Source organism: Meleagris gallopavo, chromosome 12, assembly GCF_000146605.3.
Source record: "Meleagris gallopavo isolate NT-WF06-2002-E0010 breed Aviagen turkey brand Nicholas breeding stock chromosome 12, Turkey_5.1, whole genome shotgun sequence".
In the NCBI taxonomy this organism is placed as follows: domain Eukaryota; kingdom Metazoa; phylum Chordata; class Aves; order Galliformes; family Phasianidae; genus Meleagris; species Meleagris gallopavo.
Genome location: NC_015022.2, coordinates 5038076 through 5060258, shown reverse-complemented (window position 1 = coordinate 5060258; position 22183 = coordinate 5038076). Strand labels below are relative to the sequence as shown.

Sequence of the window (22183 nt, the reverse complement as noted above, 5' to 3'; positions counted from 1 at the left end):
ATAAGCCTGCTACAATTCAGTTTCATTATCACCCACTCCTTCCTTTTAGCTCCAGATCTTTGGAAATTCTTTCCTTCTCCACTTCCCTTTGTTTCCCCTCATTATTCAGCTGCTTTCATCCATAACTTTGTGTCTTTTTGATAGTTGCCAGATGAACTAAAGCTATTTTAAATCCTATCTTCTCCATCTTCTCTTTTTATGTTCAAAATAAATTGTTAGGCTAACAATAATGAATCTTTAAGTAGTTAACAAGCTGCTGACAGCTCTGTCATCCTCCAAAACTTGCCAAGTATCCTTTTGTACTCTTTCCTAAATTCTAATTCCAGACTGTCAGGACCCACTACTGATAAAGGATTTCCAGTACACCTTAGAAAAACTTAAATCCCTGCTGAAGGGTTCAGACAAGCATGCTGGGCATCTGTGGAAGAAGTCAAGGTTTCTACTGCAGTAGCCTGCCAGGAAAGAAAATGTCATCACACTAAGGAGCCTGTTAATCCTATGACCGTAGAAGAAACCAAATCTCTAAGCTCCATGTTAGGGGGATGTTCTTCTAGAAGGTGAAGGTGCCAGATCATTACAAACAGAGTTGGATGTTCTTTTTTCCAGTGCAATCACCTCCATTTACTAGTTCTCCGCTTACTAAGTGGCCAGGGAGTCATCTCCAAGCAGCCACCCAGCAGAAGTCTTGCTTCCTGCAATCCATAAGCCATTAATGAGATTTTGAGGACGCAGATTTACGTTTTCAGCGTGAAGCTACAGCAGTGACAGAATGCCAAAAAGAATAAAACATATTAAAGCTATTACCCTGCAACGTAATTGCCTGGAGCTTGGTCATGGCGATAGCTCCCCCTGCTGCCCATCAGCTCTACCCTAACAGTGATACAGATTCGGGCCAAACTTCTCATTAGCAGCCAGCAACCATTCAAGGGATAACTCACAGCAAAAGCTATCAAGGATCCTGAACAGAGTACACATGAAATGCACGTGTTCTTTTTCACTGCTGCACTATTACTACTCACACAAGTTCGTTCCACTCAGACTCGCAGAAGGCAGACTATTTTGTTGCTGCTATTACATCGTCCACACAGCAAAAGATTCCCATTAAGTTGGTACTTTAGATGCATAATACAAAGCTGGGATTTATCTCCTAGTGTAGACAACAAATAAGTGTTCATAGTTTCATAGTTTATAGTTTATACATATACATACACACTTTTTTTTTTTCCAGATATGTAAAGTCCTAACTTGTTACAGGCAGCTAAGCTCCACTGACATTACCATCAATGATTTCTTGGGTCTGTGTCTCACTGGTTTAAGAGCTTAAAATTTGTTTTCAAAACTGCTTAGTAATGAGATAGCTCAAGCAAACACCAATTTCCTCATGGGAAAATAATTCATGAATTGTCATAATATGACAGAATTCCCTGAATTACAGCAACTCTTCTCCAAGTATTTCTCCAAGAAATACTAGAACAATTAGCTGCAATTCCAGAATATCTGATACTTGCAGCAGATGTGTTTCCCAACAGTCTCCCAAGGCTGTTGCCACCAGAATTCTTCCTCAGATGTCCACTTTTAGCAGAGAATTCTATGGAAAATGCCTGGCACTAAAGAGAGAATGTTCTCTTAAAAGCCAGCTTCAAAGCCTCCTAACAAGCTTTTGAAAATATCATTTATGTTTTATTCTTTCTTAAAATGATTTTCTTGTCCCAGTGAAGCCAGCAAGCAAAAGAAAAGATAAAAGAAGAATAAGAATTGTGTAATTCCCATTTGTCGAGTAGAACTTCTGAAACAGTTAGGGAAGAATACTTTGACAGAACACCCTGGGCCAGCTTTCAGTTCTGTGCAAGACAAAGCAATATTTAAGTCCAAAACAGTCTGGATGCACTTCAGGCAAATGAATGAGAGATCCTATGAATGTATTACCTTAGGTATACTAATCAAGTGAGAAAAATCATGTACCCAATACTGCATGCCCATTCCCCCAGCAGCTTACATTTAATGTAATGCACAGCATCAGCATGCTGTATTACTAGGCAAAATAACTTTTTTGGCATTGTCAGTTGTCTAATTTAATCACAAACCTCATACTACTTGTTATTTTTCTTTAAAAATAGTAATAACAGAAAGATTCCTAAGTCCTATGATTATCTGGGCAACACAGTTTCTATTGGAAAAAGCTTACAGCACCATCTACATTGAGAAAAGATTTAAAAACATTTTCTTCAGGCTCAAAAACCAGAAGGCAAATAAAAAGGATGCAAACCACACTTTTTTTACAAGTAGTTTTATGAGCAGCACAACTGCTGAAGCCTGGTTTTCTATGGCTTTTTGTCTTCTAGGTTGATCCTCTTATGTTTAACAAGGTGTGAACTCAGATTAAGTTTTTCCCAAGGTTGTGCATTTCTAATAGCCTTTTCCCACATGGATCCTATAGAGCCTACAAAGGGATTAGAGCTTTTCCTACAGGTTTGCCATCACTGACTTCTATCAGGATCTGTCTCTTCTCAACTAGGAGAAGAAGAAAAAAAGGCATTTTCTTTATTTCACTCACATTTCTGAAATAATACTGAGAAAGCAGTCTTTTGAAAAGCAAAGCAATTAGCTAATAAATTCACAGAAGGAAAGAAACCTACCTAAAGAATTCCTGGGGGGGAAGTAGTAGTTTAGATACTGGTAGTGAAACTCAAATGTCCCAAAGCAGTTCATTTTTAGAATTCATGTTTTCCACATACTTGTTTTACCTTACATCATAATCAGCTCTTTTTCATATTTGCAGCGTATTGGCTACAGGTCAAGTGTATATATGGTAAAACAATAGCCACAATTTTTAATGCAGTTGTACAAAGCAAATGAGCATTTAAAATAAGGCATATGTATCAGCACCTGGTCAGAAAAGGTAATGCCAATACCACTGCTTGTTAAGCAGGTTACATTTGTTACAGAATTATAGACTCATTTGGGTTGGAAAACACCAGCAAGATCATCACGTCCAACCATCAACCTGACATCCCAAGGTCACTGAACTAGACCATGTCCCTTAGTGCCACTGTCTTGCTGTTTGGGTTTATGTTATAATAAGGTTGTGAAAACTGCTTCTCTTCTAAGCAAAGAAGAATTAGCATGAGTATTCTTACAGTAGGAAACAAATGGATGTCTTAATGGTAAGCTCCCTGCAGTGTTTTCCGTTCATCCTCTACCTCACTGTGTATTTTCAAGAAGTCTGAAGGAACTTAGCTGTCTTCATGTCCTCTCTTCCTTTATCAAGGTTACTTGAACTTTACCAATAGATTCAGAAATGAAAGGGGAGAGAAGGTTAGGCATGGAAAGGAGAAAAGCAGATACACAGTGTGATCACCAGGTTTCCTTGGAATGGCAGACTAAGTAGAATTTTTAGATGAAAGAATATAAATAATGCCAGTTTTAGTGTAAACAGAATACTGCTCTCATTGGAAGGAATATTTTTCAGCTATACATCAAACCAGTAAAGACGACACAGAGAGTTCTAACAAAATGCTTTGCAGTTTCTCAATGGCAATTGGTCACACGATATCTACTAATGACAAGTTTAAATGTTTATTTTAAACATGTTATAAATGAAATACCTTACATAGTACTGTGCAAAATGAAAGAAGTTTTAAATATCAGAATGTCTATGGACCATTCAATTAAATTGAACAGTGAATTAGTGAAACCACTGTTACTATTGTTTCCCCTATATATACACACACAAAGCCCTACATTTTACTCCTAAATTTAAGAAACTAGTAAATTTGATGAAAACATAAATTTCTTACTGTGATTCTCTTCATATCTAGCTGTCGGAGCTGCATCATATGATGGAGAACAGTGTGTTTGTACCATGTCTCCTGAGCTATTGGATTGCCATCAAGGGTGATATCTGACAAAGATGAGGAATCAGCAAGGCACAGAATATCCTCAAAACTGTAACCAAAAAAGTTTAAAGTTTTAATGCCACAGAGTATGAATAATTAAGAGATGGAAGATTTTATTTCTTAAGGATAGAATCAATATTAATGGTTACCTTTACTCAAAAAGAAAAAAGCACCAGTAAAATAGGATGCCTATGAAAAGTAACACATATATTAGCCATTAAAACCAGCATGAAGACAACACAAAATGCAAGAAAAAAAGACAAGTACAAAAACTCCAAGAATGATCCTGGGTGTTTGCAACATCATTAAACACTGAAAGAAAAGCTGTGAAAACATGATATCTTTAAAATATTGTTCTGAGTTCTACAGAACCCTACAGTCCACAAACACCAGCAAGTTGGCTTTTTAAGACACTAGACACAGTTTCCTGACAAAAATAACTGGCCTGTGTAAAATGTATTTAGACACATACAGCCCCTATCTTGTTCCTGTTACCAAAGATGAAAGGTGCAAAGAAAGCAGCTGACCCAAATAAACAGTGTTCCTAAGCAGAGAATTACTTAAATTTGAGAAGAAAGTTGGAATTTTGTTAGTGTTTTTTAAACCTTCCACTCAAAAACACTGCTGTGCTTTGAATTTCTCAGCACACCAGAACATTCATTCAACAGCTAAAACAGACGTGCCTGCTTCATCATGCTCTTAACTCCCTTAATTAGCAGCTTGATTTTAGAGCAAAACAGTCATGCAGAAGATCTACCTTTTTATATATTTGCAAGCACACATAACAAAACTAGAGCTTCAGGAATTCAACTTCAAAAACTTGATATGCTACACTTATTGCACTGTAAGCCCAATCCAAAAGCACACGAAGCTTTAATGCCAAGTGAGTTACTCACTTTACTACTGAACATCTGCCTGCTTCCCAGCATGCAGACAGTGTCAAATGGTGACCACTCTGTGGGAATGAGAGGCTGCTGGCAGTGCTCTCTCCAGCCTCTGTTCACAGTAAAGGAGTCTGTGACCTGCTCAAGTAACACAAAACAGCTGTGGATGATGCCATTTCAGACCGACTCGGTCAACCATCTCCCTGAGTGGAATGTCTGCTCCTTTTCCCAAAAGTCCTCCTCCTCAAGTCCCACCCAACCAGCACTTCTGTTTCCTTCTTCCTTCCCAGATGAATTTATCTCTGCTAAAATAGCAGTTTCAGTACCACACACACACACAAACAAAAAAAAAAAAGTGAATTTGGGCTAACTTACCAAAAAATATTTCCTTACAGTGTTTTCAGATTCACCAAGTTGTCAGTTTGACTGTGCACAAAAGTTATGAGCACTACATTCAATTCTTCCCTCTGTCAGAGCTGATACAAACCCACTTTTTCTACCTTATATAAGAATGTGGCTCGGACTAAGCAGCACAGTATTGTGGAGTGATGCATGCTCAATCTCCCCCAGTGTATGCATTCATATTTATACAGTTAGTAGGCACAAACAGGACAAAGCAGCACTGCTCTTCTAATACAGCCTGCTTAGTGGGGAAAACAGCTGCTCCTTCCCTGTATGTTTCCATCAGCAATGCATTGATGATCAAGCACATTCTGCAAAGAGCTCTGGGGAAGGCAGACTTGCTACCCAACACACTTACTATAGTCTGGCAGAACACCTAAGATGGAATTGCACATTCAAAAAACGTTCAAAATAGAAAACCTGGTTTTTCCATGTTCCTAATCACTATGCCACTGATGAAGACAGATGTTACCACAGCCAGCCTTTCATTCTTGTTGTATTGCTTTCATTCAATTTTAACAATGTATTTATAATGTTTTCACTCAACATTCCTCATTTCACTGAGGAAAGTAATTTTTTCCTGTTTTGGTTAGGTTAAGAACATCTCTTCCCTCAGGTTTCCAATTCAGTAATCAATTGAAGAAAAACAATTATAAGCTCTTTGAGCTGGGATCCTGTTTTCCCATGTGGCCATATAACATACTTCACTAAGTTTAAGAACCAACATGGCACTGACCTGGAGAACACTTCAATGGGGAAAATACATATTTTGTTCCTACAATTAAAAAATGGTTTCTGCTTGGAGGTTCTCCACACATCTATGGATAAATCAATTACAACATCTGTGTAACTGATTGTCTAAAGCAAGAATCAGTTGTATAAGCACAGCTGTTCCTAGCAAATACAATTTTAGAATTACCATGTGGCACATAATAAACCCAGGTAAATAAGAGAAAAAAATACTCAAAAGCATTTCAAAGGGTTGTAGTAAAGTTCAGAGGTAGCACAGCAACTCACTGCTATTATGGTCGTGTTTACTTTCAGTCAGTTTAACAGTATTAAGTCAAGTATCATATACACAGATGGGTCAAGAATATAATCTTATACTTAATCATTTTTCCTGTGGGGAGATATATCTGCTACATATTTAAAAATGAAGAACTGAAGAGGTTTTTTAGCTTCCAGAACTGCTGAATCCAATGGAATGTCTCTTCTAAAAACAAAAACAAACAAAACAAAAAAACAAAAAAACTAAAACAAACAAACAAAACAACCACAAACAAAAGCTACAAGCAATATATATATATTTATATATATATGTGTAGATCTAGATAAGTATTTTGTTAAGTCTGTTAAAGAGCTAACCAGATTACAGTAGTCTGCCTGACAGTAAGATTTTATTTTTATATCTAATGTAACTAAAAGTTAAACCTAAATAGATATTTGCACAAATATTTGAATTATCTCCAGCTTTTATGAAAGGCAACACTAGATTTAACAACAGTTCAGCTGAAACCCCAATGAATAAGTGAGAAAGTATTAATAAGTAAGCTACCAATTACATGAAGTTCAATAAATCTAGTCAAAGAATGCACACAAACAGCAAAATACTGCATAAACAGCAACGTAGGAAAGCTGTGTGAAATGTACCAAGTACATAAAGCATACAGAAATTCCACTGACTGCAGTGATGCTCCCTCATGGCACAGGAGCCAGCTACTGCAGTCCCCTCATTGTTCTTGCCAGGCTAAGACATTTTTCAGAAAAACAGAAACAAAAGGCATGTTCCAAGGCCAGAAATTACATAAGCAAAGCAAAATGCTAACTCTTTCTCTTTATTATGTCAAGCTAAAAAAAAAAGAAATAAAGGGGCAGTTAAGGGAAGAACATACTAACTGTTCCTGCAAGCTCATCTCTAATTTTGTTTAAATACTTAAACCCCAGGAGTATTTAGGGATATCCTCTGTATGGGTACTTTAAAAGCCTAAAGAACACATACAAGTAGGTTGGAACTGTCTACAGAAAACATAATGCAGGTCAAATGAAAATATTCAAGTAGCTCTTACAATAAAAGCTCATATTAAGTATAACATCTTACAGAGAAAATGAGTATCACAATAGCATGCTATTTTCAGTAATTAGAAGGTGAGGCATCTTTCCCTGTCTAAAATTAAATTATTTTATTCAAAGCAACAAAGAAGGCTGGTGATGATTAAAGCATAAAAGTAAGCACATATCTAACTGGAGATAAAAGCGAAACAAGTGTGCCTATACTGCTATCATTGCTTATTTTTATATTAGCACAAATGCAACGTCAAAAATACATGAATACAAAATACGTTGTAGACTAACTTCTCTATTTATACCAAAATGCACTTAGTTACTTGAAACAATAGACTCTGCTTTGAAAGTTCAGTGATTCTGTTTCTGTTCTCTGGTTTGAAAGAGAAACCAGCAGGAATATACCCTTCAAACCTGATTAACTTATGGACAAGAAAAATATAAGCATGATCTTACCTAATACTCATGAGCAGAATCTGACTCAGCAGTTTGTATAACTCTATAAACATAGTGATGTAGCTTTACCAGATATGTAGTTTAACAGTAAAACAATATAATTACAGAACTATTTCTAATTTCCAGCATCATCAGAAAGAAAATGATCATATTTAAGTTCAAAACCTAAGTTTTGAAGGAGGATCCCCATTCAAATGCAAATGATTAAAATAAGTTATGTTTAAAGTAGAAAATGCACAATGGCTTGATTATGCTCATACATTGGAAAAATAAAAACCACAAGCTGCATTCATCGAGTTTAAATTTTAATGAAATACAGCTCCAAGAGGATGCTTCAAATTACTTATAGGAAACCAAGTATTAATTCCCCTTACCTAGATATATTGTTGAAGCTGAGGAACAGACGCTGGAGACGGGGCAAAGTATCCACATCTTTCTAGAAGGAAAGATACAGGCATAAATTCAGTAGCTGAAGGATAACATCTTTTGACCCTTTCTACTTTGCCTGATGAAATACTTGCATTTCTATATACTATAACCTTGCTGTAACATTGATTTCTGTCGAACGTGCAGATCCATTTCTCCCTAATGCAGACTGCAAGGGAGTGTTTCAGTGCAGATATCTACTCTGCAGAACAAGCTGCATCACTTGCAAAGCAAATGATATTAAAGGAAAGAGGATGAGGCTGCTGCTGGTTTCTGAACAAGCTTTTGGGAAAGAAGCCAAGATGCTGTCTCAGCATTTAAGCAGCAGGATAAATAAGGTGTTTAAAAAAAAAAAAAAAAAAGACCATGCAGCAATAAGGTTGTTGAAGTGCAGTGCTGCAGTGCAATCAGCACTACCTAGCAGCAGTAGCTGCTCTAAACAAAAATAATCTGAAGGACTCTGTCACCTTTACAATTTTATAAAAAGGAACATGTTTTCAGAATGAGTAATCATGAATTTAATGTACTGTATAATAGAACTTTGTAGAAAATGTTAAAATAGCTCAAAATTTTGCTAAGAGGAAATACATCAAGCATGACTGAAGTTTATTTATGTAATAAAAAAAATCCATAATGGCCAGACAGCACAGTTTGCAGTGATTCATGTACCATTCAGACTGTAGACCAAAAACCATCAGTTTTAAGTGTGTGTCTCCTTATCCTACAAAGGAACATACTCCAGCTTGTGATCAATGGACACCAAACCATTACCCACAGCACACTGAAGTGGCACAGGGCTCATCACCTTGATTCCAGCCACAAATCAAACCTTCAGCTCTCCCTCCCCCTGCCTGATCTGCTACATTGCTATATAGCATTCCATCCAATTAAAAGGAAAACAAAAAACAAAGGAAAAGGAAAAAGAAAAAAAAAAAAAGCCCACAAACCACCACCAAAACTAGAATTACTAGAATTAAACCAGGGTAACAACATTTATATTTTAAATTATACCCCAAATAAGTTACATCCCTGAATAGAACATCATCTTCTGAAACACTGCTTAGCTGAGCTACAGAAATTACGATCTGTTTCAAGAAGCAAAGTTGTATGGAAGAAGAGTCCTTGAATTTGCATGTTAGAACCAAAAAGGGTCAGAATACTTTTGTCCAGAAGAACCATCAAGATCTACCAAGACTTTTACTGCTACAAGTAATTGCATTTGTACAAAACAGCAGCAAAAACCAAACCGTTATTTCCAACATCAAGTTGTAAAATCAAGCATTGTAAGAAAATAACACAAACAGAAGAGTATGGGATAATCTAAGCTTTGACAAACTTGAAATGCTGATATACTTTCAATAAGTTATAGTAATAGTGTACTCCTGGAAGAAAGGAAGGAAAAAACGAAGGAAAGGTGAGAGGGGGAGGAAGAGAGAAAGATGTTTTGTTTCTTACTATAGCAGAGACTTGATTATGACGAAGGTTGAGCTCCGTGAGTGAATCCAGTCCATTAAGATTCTCTACAGTGGACAGAAGGTTTCTGGCAAGGTTTAACACTCTCAGTTCACTCAAATGGTTGATGTTTTCTATTTTAGAGATCTATGAAAGAGGTATAAACACATACACCATGTTGTATCTAGATACACGTACTTCATACATCATTTTAAATAGATACAGATTAAAAAAGCAACTTAGTAGTGTGCTTATGTATGTTACTAACCATAAATAGTTGAACATCACCTACAGTCTGCTGGAGATTGAGTACTAGTATTCACATCAGTAATATTTTTCTAGGCAAGCAGCAGTAAAATCAGTCAACACTCCCTACTTACCATCTGAAGTTAGGTTATTTCAGCTGCATTGTTTTAAGGCAGCAACCTTTAAGACATGCAGTTAAGACACCACTGTTAGGATCATATGATGCCAAAATGGGGGAATTGTGTGCACAGCCGATCCTTAATTTTACCACAAAGGCACTCAAGACACACATCTGAATCTGGTAGTACTTTTACTGCGAGACTTACATGGCATTGTACCTCCATATTATCACAGAAATCTGTACTAATTTTGTTCCACGACTTAAAAAGTCAGCAGCAGCCACACAGCTACGCACAAGCTCTACAGGCAAGCTTTCCAGCAGGTCATGAGGACAAAAACCTGCTGTGAGTCAGGAGCGAGTAGCTGCAACTCTCTGGAGAAGAACAAAGTTATTCTCGCACTGGAACTTGTAAGGCAGTTTTGCAAGCAAATAATTGTTGGACTTGGGGAAATTACTCAAATAAAAATCAGAAAATAGCAGCATCACTCATTTGGATACAAGGCACACTTGCTCAAAAGCCCTCAGCAATTCCTTGCCAACTCACGGCTACCTGTGATCAGAAAATGGAAGGTTCAAACACGACTAAACTACAGAAAGAAGTCAGCTGCTCTGCATTTGTATGTATAAAATAAGGCATTAGGAATTAAAACAGGTGATATTCAAAGAATAATAATAATCAAGAGAATAACAATAGCTACTGCCTCTTAAATCTGTTACTTCTGGAGATGCAATATCTTTTAAAAAGATATTAATTATTACTCTTCTGACATAATCTGGCTTTTTTATTTCCTGCTGTCCTTATTTCTCAGTGATGTACTCCATGACCCCTATCCAGGTACTCGTTTCTCACAGTGGTCTGAAAACTGTTCTCCAGAACTTACCCAGACATTTATGTAGGATTTGCATACAGTGAAGTATCACAGAGATGATATCAGCTGCCACTGCACACAGGGACATTTGTATCACATTCTTACGCTAACCCACGTTCTACAGCAGAAAGAAGGCAGCAGGTTTTCCTGTGGAGAAGATTGGCTTTCCACAGCACAAGGCTGTGCATCCAACACTTGGTAGCTTTAAGGACTTTACAACTATGACAAATTCCCTTTCCACACCCACAATGGCCTGTTCTACCTGCAGGACCACTGGAGCCCCCTGTAACACCCATACCCAGCCATGCTGCCCCTCCTCAAAACTGCCAACAGCAATTAGATGGAAGCAAGCAACATAGAGACCGGTGTCATACAGCTCCCCAGTGATACCAAGCTTTCTGCTGATACAGATCAGTACAAACGTGACTGTGCCAATTTCCAGAACTTGCAACCCCTGGAATGGGAGAAGATGTAAGGCAGCTGGTATTGAACAGTCTGAGAGTACGTCATGGACAATAGTCATACAAACAAACCATATGCACATAGGCATCTAACTGTATGATGTATGACCTGAATATACTGCTGTAAAAAGTATTGTGGCAACTTTTCCCCATAAAAAGTACAGAAAAGTAGATAGCAGTAACTAAATGACATTAAATCCTTTTTTGATTCAACTGCTAATTAAACAAATAGGCTCTGTTTATGCGTATGACATTGCAGAAAAAAAGGGGGCGGGACACAAAATATTAAAGCTAAGGAACAGAGACACTATTGTCTATAACAATATATTTAGACTGAAATATTTGTACAAGCACAGCCAAGAGCAGATGGTGAGCATGAAGAGCACAGACCCCTGCAGATGCCTGTGGAGCCAGGATTACAGCATGTTACAATGCAGAATATCAATCCTGGCATTTTATTGCTATCTCTAGGACTATGATTTCATCAACAGTTACAGTGATGCTGTCTGTTGCTTTGCTCAGCTCTAAGTCTGACTCTACTGGCCTTTCTCTATTTTCAATCATGCACACATCCATGAGTCCATCAGTTTTTGTTATGCCCTGTGCATTAGCTAAGAAGCAGTACCAACTCTTTCTAGAAGATCACAATATTTCTTTCAGCAAAAAAAAGAACTGCTATACACACTTTCAACTATTAAATACATTTGAATTAGGACTACTATTAGGCATTATCAGGATATATAAGATGTATTATTAGACATTTTAGGCACTTTTTAGATTTTTCTAAAGAAATCCATATCTAGAGGGGGGTGGGGGAAGAGGAGTTGCCTTCCACTCCTCACTTCCACGCCCCTCCCCCCCGCTTAACCTGCATCCTCAAGGTTTAGGCCAGCAAAGTACAAGGGCTGCTCCAAAAGTAACGCCTCCTATTTTGTTATGTTGGCCCACCATGTCAAAGGCAGATGCTGGCATATGGCAGTAGAAGCTGAACTTTCCTACCTGTATTCTATTACATGTTCTTGCCTTGCGATGGATGGCAGCAGAGGGGCAGTCTGACAAAGTGACATCTGACATGGAAGTGTATGTGAAGCAAAGAGATGGGACTGAATTCCTCCATGAGGAAAAAATGCACTCACTGATGTTAACTGACGCTTCCTGAAGGTTCATGGAGACCAAGCAGTGGATGTGAGCACAGTGAGGCAGTGAGTGCTGCATTTCAGCAGCACTGACAGTAGGTCACCTCCACAGGTGCAGATATTCACAAGCACAGCGTGCTGGCTCTAATTCAGTACTGGCAAAAATGCACAGCTAATGGTGATGCCTATGTTGAAAAAGAGTGTTTTGTAGCTAAGAATTTTCTTAACCAAATGGTGTTATTCTGCTCTTTGTATCAGTAGCAGTTTTTTCATAGAAATAAATAGGAGGCCCCATTTGCCAAGCAACATGCATAAGTCACAAAATTTAAAATGACAAAAAAAAAAAGATTTTTTTTTTTAAGTATTTAGAGAAATAAATTTCATTCTAAACATAGTTAGCCAAGTTCTGCCTTCATTAGAACCTTGTGAAATTCAATCAAACTACTTCACTGGAAGACAGAATAAAGTTCGTATCAACTCTAAAATAAAAAAGAAAGGTTTTAAAAGGCATTTATATAGAACATACAACATTTATGTTGTTTATCTTGACAGAAAAGATGGTCATCAAGCACGATTCTTTCCAAAGACCATTCAGATTGAGTTTGAAAGTACAGTATTTAGAAACCAAATGTTTATTTAAAAATTAAATAGAAATTGCAGTGTTAAGTATACACTGCACACAATGGCACACAGAGTCTCTGAATCACAAAGTTCATGGTGTTCACACCAGTGTGATAGCTGTTGTACAACTGCAGGTTCTACACCGAAATTAAAGTAGATGGCATGAAGTTGCTGTGTCTGCTTACAAGTTTTTACTGTGTAGTCTTAAGAGCCTTGCAAAATCACAAAGGAAAACAAGCAAAGAAGAATGACATGACACAGGAACTGGCATTTTGTCCTTTTTGTAAAGATGCATTACATTAGGTATTACACTGTATTTTTTATTAACCTTATTTTGCACCTTTATTATAGGAAAGCATTTTCTGCATCTAAAGGCTTGAGAGGTTCAGCATTAAACATTGTGGAATACTACATCTCAGGGCTTTAAAGCACATCCAGTTCCCATTGAATTTCTCGCTTGGCAGCAGCGAAGTCTCTAAGATCAGACCAAACCATATTAGCCAAAATATTCTGCACCCAAATAAATCAAAGTATTTTCCAAGAAATTTTCCTCTGTTTTTCCTCACCTCCAATCTCTTGAAAACGTTACAGTCTTAAAAGTTTCACAATCTGCATTCCATCTATGGGATTGACTTATACCCAAAAAATGAAGGAAAGAGAGACTAAGAATAAATCAGGAATGCAGCTTTGCTCTTAACTGTTACTACTCCATCAACAAGAAGAAATTGTGTCTATCTAGACTTTAATACTATTAAAAAAAAAAAATATTGATCATCTGTGTTATGCCTCAAAAAATTAACCAAAATACTCTTAAAAAAAGAAACCAACAAAACAAAACACTGAAATGCTGTGAACAACCTTTACTTTCAGACAGTTTCAGAACAGATGAATAGAAGCAATCAGAGCACACTGCCAAGGAAACGCCCTGAAGACCAACAGACTTGCTGTCTAGTGCCATCAAATGTATGGGATTTATATACATCAAAACCACAGAAACACTTCTATCCTAATCCCAAACACTGAGTGCCTTTCAGTGAGTGCAGTAATAGGATGTTGATACAGCGCTCTGCAGGTTAATCCCACAGCACTTTCCACTCATTCAACAGGGAGGCTTTTTGTGGCTTTACAAGGGACATTTTAGCCATGTATTTGTAACTTCTCTTTACTTTTTTTGCAGTTGTTGTTATTATTATATATTTTTAATACCAGCTGAGCTCCAAGGGAACTCTGGAGATCCTCTGGCCCAGCCCCTGCCTACTGCCTGCTCAGCCTCATGTGCTGCCAGCCTCTCCTCTTCAACACACCTGTGACTCTTTGCTAGAGCCACTCTATCTTCCTCCCCTCCCTCCATAGCTATGAGAAAAGATGCTAGCAGTGATCCACCACAGCAGTGTCATCAGATCTACCTGGAATGAAAACCATTCTGACAAAGGAAAACTGCTATCCATAACTGGTTTTGATTGTAAAACTGACCATATTTACAATGGATTTACTTTCAACCTTCCTGTGAGAACTGGGCAGGGCGTAACACCACAAGCCATCCAAGGAAACAGACATATAAATGCCTAGTTAATATAATGCAAATCATACTTTCTATTATTTTCATATAGACAGTAAGCAAGACAGGCTGTTTCTGCACTGTTGCTTCTCATTACTCTCAATTGAATCAAAGAAAAAAATCTTGTATGTTGGAGGGAGAACACCATGTCAACAGACATGGACTGATCAGAGTCCATTGTTTTGAGCTATGCATCATTCACTTTTGATTCTACTGATCTGCTGTAGAAATTGTTATGTTCTGGAATACATCTTTCCATATTCTCAAATCCAATTCTGTAGATTAATTGGGTTCTTGAGAAACCTGATATGAAGAAGTGTAAGAAGCACCCAAAATCTCAATGAAATAACAAGAGAGATCACCTACTCATTAATAAACACGTAAACAACAACAACCAAACCAAGACACTACCGTTGTACAGTGTTATGAAAAAAAATCAGCATTTCCTTACGTATTCATTATACCTTCAAAAATAACTAATATATCTGTATGGCAGAGTGGTGTCTGAAATTATGAGTTCCTCAGTTAAAGGAGAAAGGAGTATTGATATCAAAACTTGCCTAACTACAAGCTAGAAAGGAACAGAAAATAATCCATTAATGGAAGAGAAGTTGAAGCCTTCATTTGGTCCGTTCACGAAGAATGCACTAACACTACACTGTGCCTCTGGCACACTGCCTGCACACTATTGGATTAATGGTGCTACTCACAGAAACCACAAAGTTACTGCATCACATATAACAGAGACTCATTAAAGTGCTAACTCTTTCTTTTTTCCTACAGCATTTTAATTCCTCACTGTGAAGCAATGATATAATAAAGAACACACACAGAAACCATAAGAAGTCAAAACTGTCAGAAGAAGAATCTAGGAAAAAAAAAAACAAAAAGAAAAAGAAAAAAAAATACACACATTGGTCTTGTTCACAATAACCACGCTGTTAAACAGCTCAATTACAGAACATTCTGTATCACACGTGTTTCAGATTTATTTTACAGAAGAATACTCAATCTGGCTTGCCCTTATATACACCCTGTGCTGTTTCTGACAGAATCATTAGTAACCTCTCTCTTATATGTTCCAGAGCTGAAGCTTTGAGCATCACAAACAGAAGCACTGCACAGTCTCAAACTGAATAATCTGAAAGGACACTGAGCGACTTAAGTCCATTCAGAAGCCTAAACAAGGAGTTTGGACTCCTGCTTTTCTCTCATACAGACTCAAGTCCTTTACAGGTACATATGTGATCTTGATTCATGAGAAAAACAGAAGAAACAATGCAATGACCAATAAGAACTTAAATTCTTTTACGACTTTCTGACTGGTTTACTTTTAACCACTCACACGAGATGACTGCTCCATTGGCAAAAGCAAATGCTGCCAGGCTTAGCTTACTCAGCATTAGAACCTGTAACTTTCCAAATGCACAATGCTCCAAGCATCAGTCTCAGCTGACACCGAGAATCAAGCTGATATCATTATCTGATTTCCGGGAAGCTGCAAGATTTGCCACCAATTCTCTTTCAAAAAGCAACGGACATCAGAAATGCATCATCTATATAAGATAACTTGATTAATCAAGTTATTGTACTGTACCTGATTTCCGTGAAGATCCAAAACATCAAGATTTTTTAGGTTCTCCAGGTTTGAGATCTTCTTTATTCTGAAATATTTCAATAATGACAGCAATTGTTTTTATAAGATTAAAAGTACCTTACATTTTCAAGCTAATTTTCAATTACATTTTCAAGCTAAAACTTAGCTGTTTGCTCCTGCCTACTGATAGGAACAGAAAAGCAGAGTTCTCAACTCTCTAAAATGAATAAATAAGCCTTAGATTGCCACTTTCCTCTCTGATCATCAATAGTGGCAATCTGCACTATCAATCTTCCTGGAAGATTCTTTCCAGGGAAAGATTCATTGCACTACTAGAAAACAAAGTCAACATACAACCTATGCAAAAGGTAAGAAATACTATTACTGGCAAAAGGCTCTTCTCAAACCTGTTTAAAGCAAAACTGTAGTGACAAGTTTTAAGATTTTGTTACAAGAATAAAACAAATCCAACAGCCCTGCTGGTACTTCCTAGACAATACAGGTCTCTGCATTTGGCCTAATTTCTTCTCCACCTGTACAGCTTCACCATCTCACCATGACAACGCCCTTCTGTCCTGTCCCATTTTCTCAGATGCCAAGCCCAGGTTGCTGAAGCATCAGCAGCACCATCTGCTGGTTGGCTACATTAAACATCTCACGCATTACGTATTTGCTTCAAAAATTAAAAACCATGCACAGTAGCAGTAGAAAATAGTCTCTTGTAGCAACTCTGCCTTATGTGGCTTATGGCAAGTATATCTCCTCCTGTCTGTCTCCAAATTATACCTCTATGAAAGCAAACTATACAGAAGTCACTGTAGCTAATTTTGGAAAATAACTCCTTATAGCAATTTAGTTATTGCTCCCACAACCAAAAATTTGCAATAAACAAAATGAATATCTATAGGTGATATTTCAGCTATAAAAGCCAAAAACTCCAGTAAAATACTGTACTATTAGAAGTTACCAAAATTCTCCAACTAGCATTTCACTGATAAGGAAAAGAAAAAGATCACTCTCCATTGGTTTATGTTTTGAAGTGAATGATGCATACACAGCTGAAAGATGAAGGCCAAGAAGCGCTGGTGACAGATTGGCTGCAACTCTCCTACAGCCAATGACCAGGGAGACACCCAGCACAGCAGCTGCAATGAACTGGCAAGGCAATGAACAGCACATGCTAGCAAGTCTAATTCCTGCCTTCTTCTGAGCACAGTGAAGTTATAATGTACACAGAGCTAAATGGCTCTTGGGAATGCTCATCTCAATCTATATTTTTTCTTGAGCTATTTTTTTTCCTTACTAGATAGCTTGCTATTATTAGACACCATTTAACAGGAGTGCACCCACTGGTCTCACAGCCAACATCACAAGCTGAAAACCCTGTAATGAATGCAATGATAGATTACAGACACTATGCCATAACAAAGTAGGCTGCTTAAAGCCAGTTATTTTTATTTTACCTGTTCTTCCCCAGAAGAAGAACTCTCAAGGATCTCAGAGTTGAAAGCCCACTTATTTCCTCTATCTGGTTATCATACAAATCTAAGAAAACAAGGTGCTGCAGGTTGGAAATATTCTGGATCCGGGTTATAAAGTTATGCTGGAAATTCAAAAGGCGAAGGTGATCTTCTCCATCAATAACTGGGCACACTGTCAGCTTCTGCCTGCAACAATAACAAAAAGCATCTTATGAAGGTAACTAATTTGTAATCGACCTTCTACTAACCCACTCCAACTGAACTGAGAAAAGGGCATTATCTTGATTAAGAGGCTTGCTAATTTAGACAACTATAGAATAGGAAAGTAACTCCTTAATGTAGAAAAATATAAACATATAGCAGAAGTCCTTTCTAGATTTTCTTAAAACCTCTTCTTCAAATCAGAGATTTCCCTGTTACATGGAAATTACTTGAAGAATTCACACTGTGACCACACTACAATTTCAGCAGATACAGCATGCCAATGCGCCATTCAGACCCCACATAAGGAGCCTGTTGAGGTCAGATTTCAAAGCACACCAAGTTTATGTGCTTTTTTACATTACAGAACTTCACATTTGAAGTATAAACGCATGAAATGTTAGGAGTTACTTTGAAAGCTAAAAGATAGAGGAAATGATGCTGATAACAGCCATTCTCACAGCAGGATTATCTCCAACAGACATCCTACTGACCGCACAGAACTTTTTTCTGACTACATAAACATCACCAATAAATAAAAATAAATAAATAAAAATGTGCACACACATTCACACAATTATTTACAATTGAATGTGGTTTTCACATATAGCTTTTTTTGTTGTCCTGGTTAAGGAAACAAAGACACTCTACAGTTAATGCATCAGATTACAATTAATGGAGACATAGGCCTCAACTCTGTAGATTTCTTGCATGACTTTGAGTCCAGCTTTTAAAGTAGCTCCTTAGTTTAAAATAAAAACCCTACCTGCCTTAGATTATTTTACCTGCCTATATATCCATACCTGCTGTATGGATATATGTGCCATCACTGAATTTTTACCACAAGGAAACTCACACAGAACATCTCAATGGAACACAGGTCCTCTCTAAAAGAGGAAACAAAGAACAAGAAAAGCAGCCCGCCCTCCCCACACCTACCATCACCACAGAGGCACTGCTGGAACACTCATCCCCTGAGACCAGCAGACACAAGAGCAGCAAGCTGCTGAGCCCGGACTCCACTCCCTGCTCACCTTTCCAGGGTGAGTCTGTCCGAGTTCAGTATTTTTTCCTCAGCAGAACGTTGCAAGACAGGAAATGTTATTGATGAACTGCTCCCAAAATTTGTGCTATCTATCAGAAAATCATCAAAAGAATGCATGAACAACCACAAATTAATTTCATTAACTACCACTAATGGTTACTTCTTGCTAAAAGAATTACATGGTACATGAAATGCATTTTGCCTGCACTCAGGAGTCTGGCCCACCAGTTTTCTTTTCTGCCATTTTTAGTTTACAGATACATCCCTCTTGCAAACCTACATCCACTGAGCTCACATGTGACAGGGTTTGTGGGTTTTTTTGTTTTGTTTTTTTTGTTTGTTTTTTGTTTTTTTTAATATTTTGTGGTAAGCAGACAGTTTGTAGAAGCTTTTGTTTTAATCAGAATTACCCAATGCTGTCCTAAGGTAAGACTGCATACTAGTTTCACAATTCCAATATCTGAACTTAACGAGGATGCTATCTATACTAAGAACAACCATAATGACACAGATCAAATACATGTCGATCCAATTAAGATCTAAAGCACTGAAACACAGGAGCAGTCCCACTGAGCCAGAAACAAATGTGGATTCTTTCACACATGAGTGCATGCACTACCTAGTTGTAACTGCTTCATGCTTCACACCGTTACCAAGGAAAAACCAGACAACCTTTCTAAACACGTTTACAAAATAACCAACTCTATTCATTTTGTTAATACAAGAAGAAAGAGGGAAAATGACCAAAAATACTCAAAAAAAAAAAACAAAAGCAAAACCAGTATGGCAAGCTTTAGCTTATTTAGAGAACAATCCACTGAAAGATACTGGTCAAAAACAGATCACTGTGCATGTGTGCTATCACAAGAACACACAGTCATCATCCATGTTTGCACTTTTTTTTAAAGAATACATTAATGGGAAAAAACACAAATTCTTCACTAAGTAAGAATTAATTTCTTTACTTCTACAGAGAGCAACTTCCTTGTTATGTAGAACACATAAGTAGTAAAAATAGCTAAATAAGTATAAAGGTTTGTTCATGCTTAATTTGATTTAGAAGCTTTTCAGTGCTACCTTCTAACTTTTCATTAGTAGCTGCTCTAACAAACCACTGTATAAGAATCAATATTCTCTACATATCCTTCAAAGTGAAATGAATTGCTAAAGAATAAAAAAAAATTGAGACTTAAAAATAATCAATCAGCATTGTTGCTAAAGTTACAGACTTGCGCCTCAGGTTTTAAAGCCAACAAACACAAGGAATTAAAGAAGACATTTTTTACTTTGTATGTCGTAACAGATCCCTACATTGTCCTTTTGTTACAGAAAGGTATGTAAGAAGCCTATGTTTAAATGCCTTCATTTAAACATGGAAGATATTACTAGCAGTTTCCTGACAACGATCTCTTAATACACCATGGGAACAGGAGATGATACGTGCTATGCAATTATACAGTCCATCAGCCAGAAGAATCATCTTACAAGCCATGACTGTTCAAATTAAATGCCTAGTACAAATAATAATAAGTAAATAAATACAAGGCTGGTGAGAACTTTACACTCTTACCTGAAGCATGTGAACTAATACTGTGACTGCTTTGTCGAGATCTGGGTTTTGCATGTATAGAAGAGTCCCCAAATCCAGATAAAGAGCCTGTGCTTTGCTTGAACTCTAAACCAGAAAGCTCTGTCAGAGTGGATGGCACTGGAAGATACAGCTGCTTATTGCGCACCAAAGGGCTCAACACTCTTGGGTCTCCTGTGGGGCAAACAAAACAAAACTTTGTAATAGAATAAACTGCACAACAGCCCTAAAAATCAACCCACTCTGAACAGCTGTTGGTCTTTATTATCTACTGGGATGAATAAAGAACTCCCATATACAGATATCTCATTGCCAACAGAGCCAAACTACCTCCAATCCCAGCCCACCACTGTTTTTATATGACAGGCAAGCAGCAGTAGTACAGGTGTATGTCAGAGTTCTTCCAGGCTTCACCAGTTAACAGTGATGCCACCAAATACCTCGCTTTTCAAAGCCAGGAGAGGAAAAACATCTCTTCACAACTTAGAATCAGATTTTGCCTATACACATTAAAACACTAGACATCCAACAAGAGGTTATGATTGAGAACCGTGTGGCTTCGGGGGCAGAGGAATTGAGTGAGGCACTCACAAATATTGCGGCTCTGTAGGTGCTCCATAGGCAGAAAGAGCAAAACAAACAAACAAACAACAAAAAAAAACCAATGAGCAAAGCCACCTGCACTAGGGAGGAGGAGAGGTAGGATTTTCAGGATATAATGCACTCAGTTAGGAAAAGCAGTCACATATGAAAGCCAGTAACATTTTTCTACTCATAATAAAGCCTTTCTTTACTGTTTAGCTCATAAGAAGAAATTTAAAAGCCTTTCCCTCCCCCCCCTCAAAAAAAAGAAAAAACAAACAAAAAGCCTCCTGAGCATCACCTTGCCTTCCTGAATAGTTTTTTTCCAGGTCGTGCTGCAAAAGTCTGTTGTGGAGAGACGGCGGTTCTTTACTTATCTTGAAGTCAAACTACAACAAAATGCATGAGAGAAACACTGAGGTCTTCAAAGGCAAACAGTGTCCTCAAACAGACAAGCACAGCCTTAGAAACAAATACAATTCTCACGAAACAAAGGGGAAAAAACCACACACACTGCCCTAAAAGACCACTGCAACCAAGGGAGGAGGAGGGGTACAGAAGGAAGCATAACAGGTCACACACTGACTTTATGGCAGGCTGTGGGATAGCCCAGCAGCTTCACTCCACGCATCCTCACTAAATACATCACGAGAAGGCTATCAGCTACACGAGGCAGTGAATTAAAAACCAACAGCCACTGCTGAAAAGGCGATCCCCACCCGAAAGCACAGACATGTGGCACAGAAACGTGGCACACAACTGTACGAATCCACCTATCTACTGAAGAAAGAAAACAGCAATTACTGGCTTGGTTTTACTGGGTATCGCAGATGTCTGGATCAGCAGCTGGAGCCCGCAGCTACCGGCCTGAGCACGGGAAGAGAAAAAAGACAGCATTACGCTCATCCCAAAACGTGCATCGATACAGCGGGCTTATTGAACTTCCAAGGACGGCACATCCAGCACAGCAGCAGGAGCTGCACTCGGCACCGCGCTGAGGAACGCCTTTGTGCCACAGCGGGAAACAAACCCGAGTCACACTCACACGTCCACGCACAGCGGGCCGTGACAGGCGGAGCTCTTCGGTCACGCACTGAGGA

The 22183-nt window shown here is 37.9% G+C and overlaps 1 protein-coding gene across 3 annotated transcripts in view; it reads right to left on the bottom strand.

Moving 5' to 3' along the window:
• The window catches only part of LRRC49 (leucine rich repeat containing 49), a 40942-nt gene extending 18824 nt beyond the window's left edge, over window positions 1–22118 (bottom strand). For 2 of the 3 annotated variants that reach the window (XR_004161032.1, XM_019619409.2), the window contains exons 1-9: window positions 21888–22116; window positions 21385–21472; window positions 20484–20675; window positions 18903–19002; window positions 17650–17853; window positions 16187–16253; window positions 9581–9724; window positions 8074–8135; window positions 3798–3945 (exon numbers count right to left, since the gene is read on the bottom strand). Coding sequence is in view for 2 of the 3 variants with exons in the window: in XM_019619409.2 (XP_019474954.1) it covers window positions 3798–3945; window positions 8074–8135; window positions 9581–9724; window positions 16187–16253; window positions 17650–17853; window positions 18903–19002; window positions 20484–20675; window positions 21385–21472; window positions 21888–21989 (1107 nt within the window). In the remaining variant the exon portion in view is untranslated. Of the gene's footprint in view, window positions 1–3797; window positions 3946–8073; window positions 8136–9580; window positions 9725–16186; window positions 16254–17649; window positions 17854–18902; window positions 19003–20483; window positions 20676–21384; window positions 21473–21887 lie in introns of all 3 variants that reach the window. The other variant, XM_019619410.2, reaches the window with a different exon arrangement.
• Between the last annotated feature and the right edge of the window lie 65 nt (window positions 22119–22183).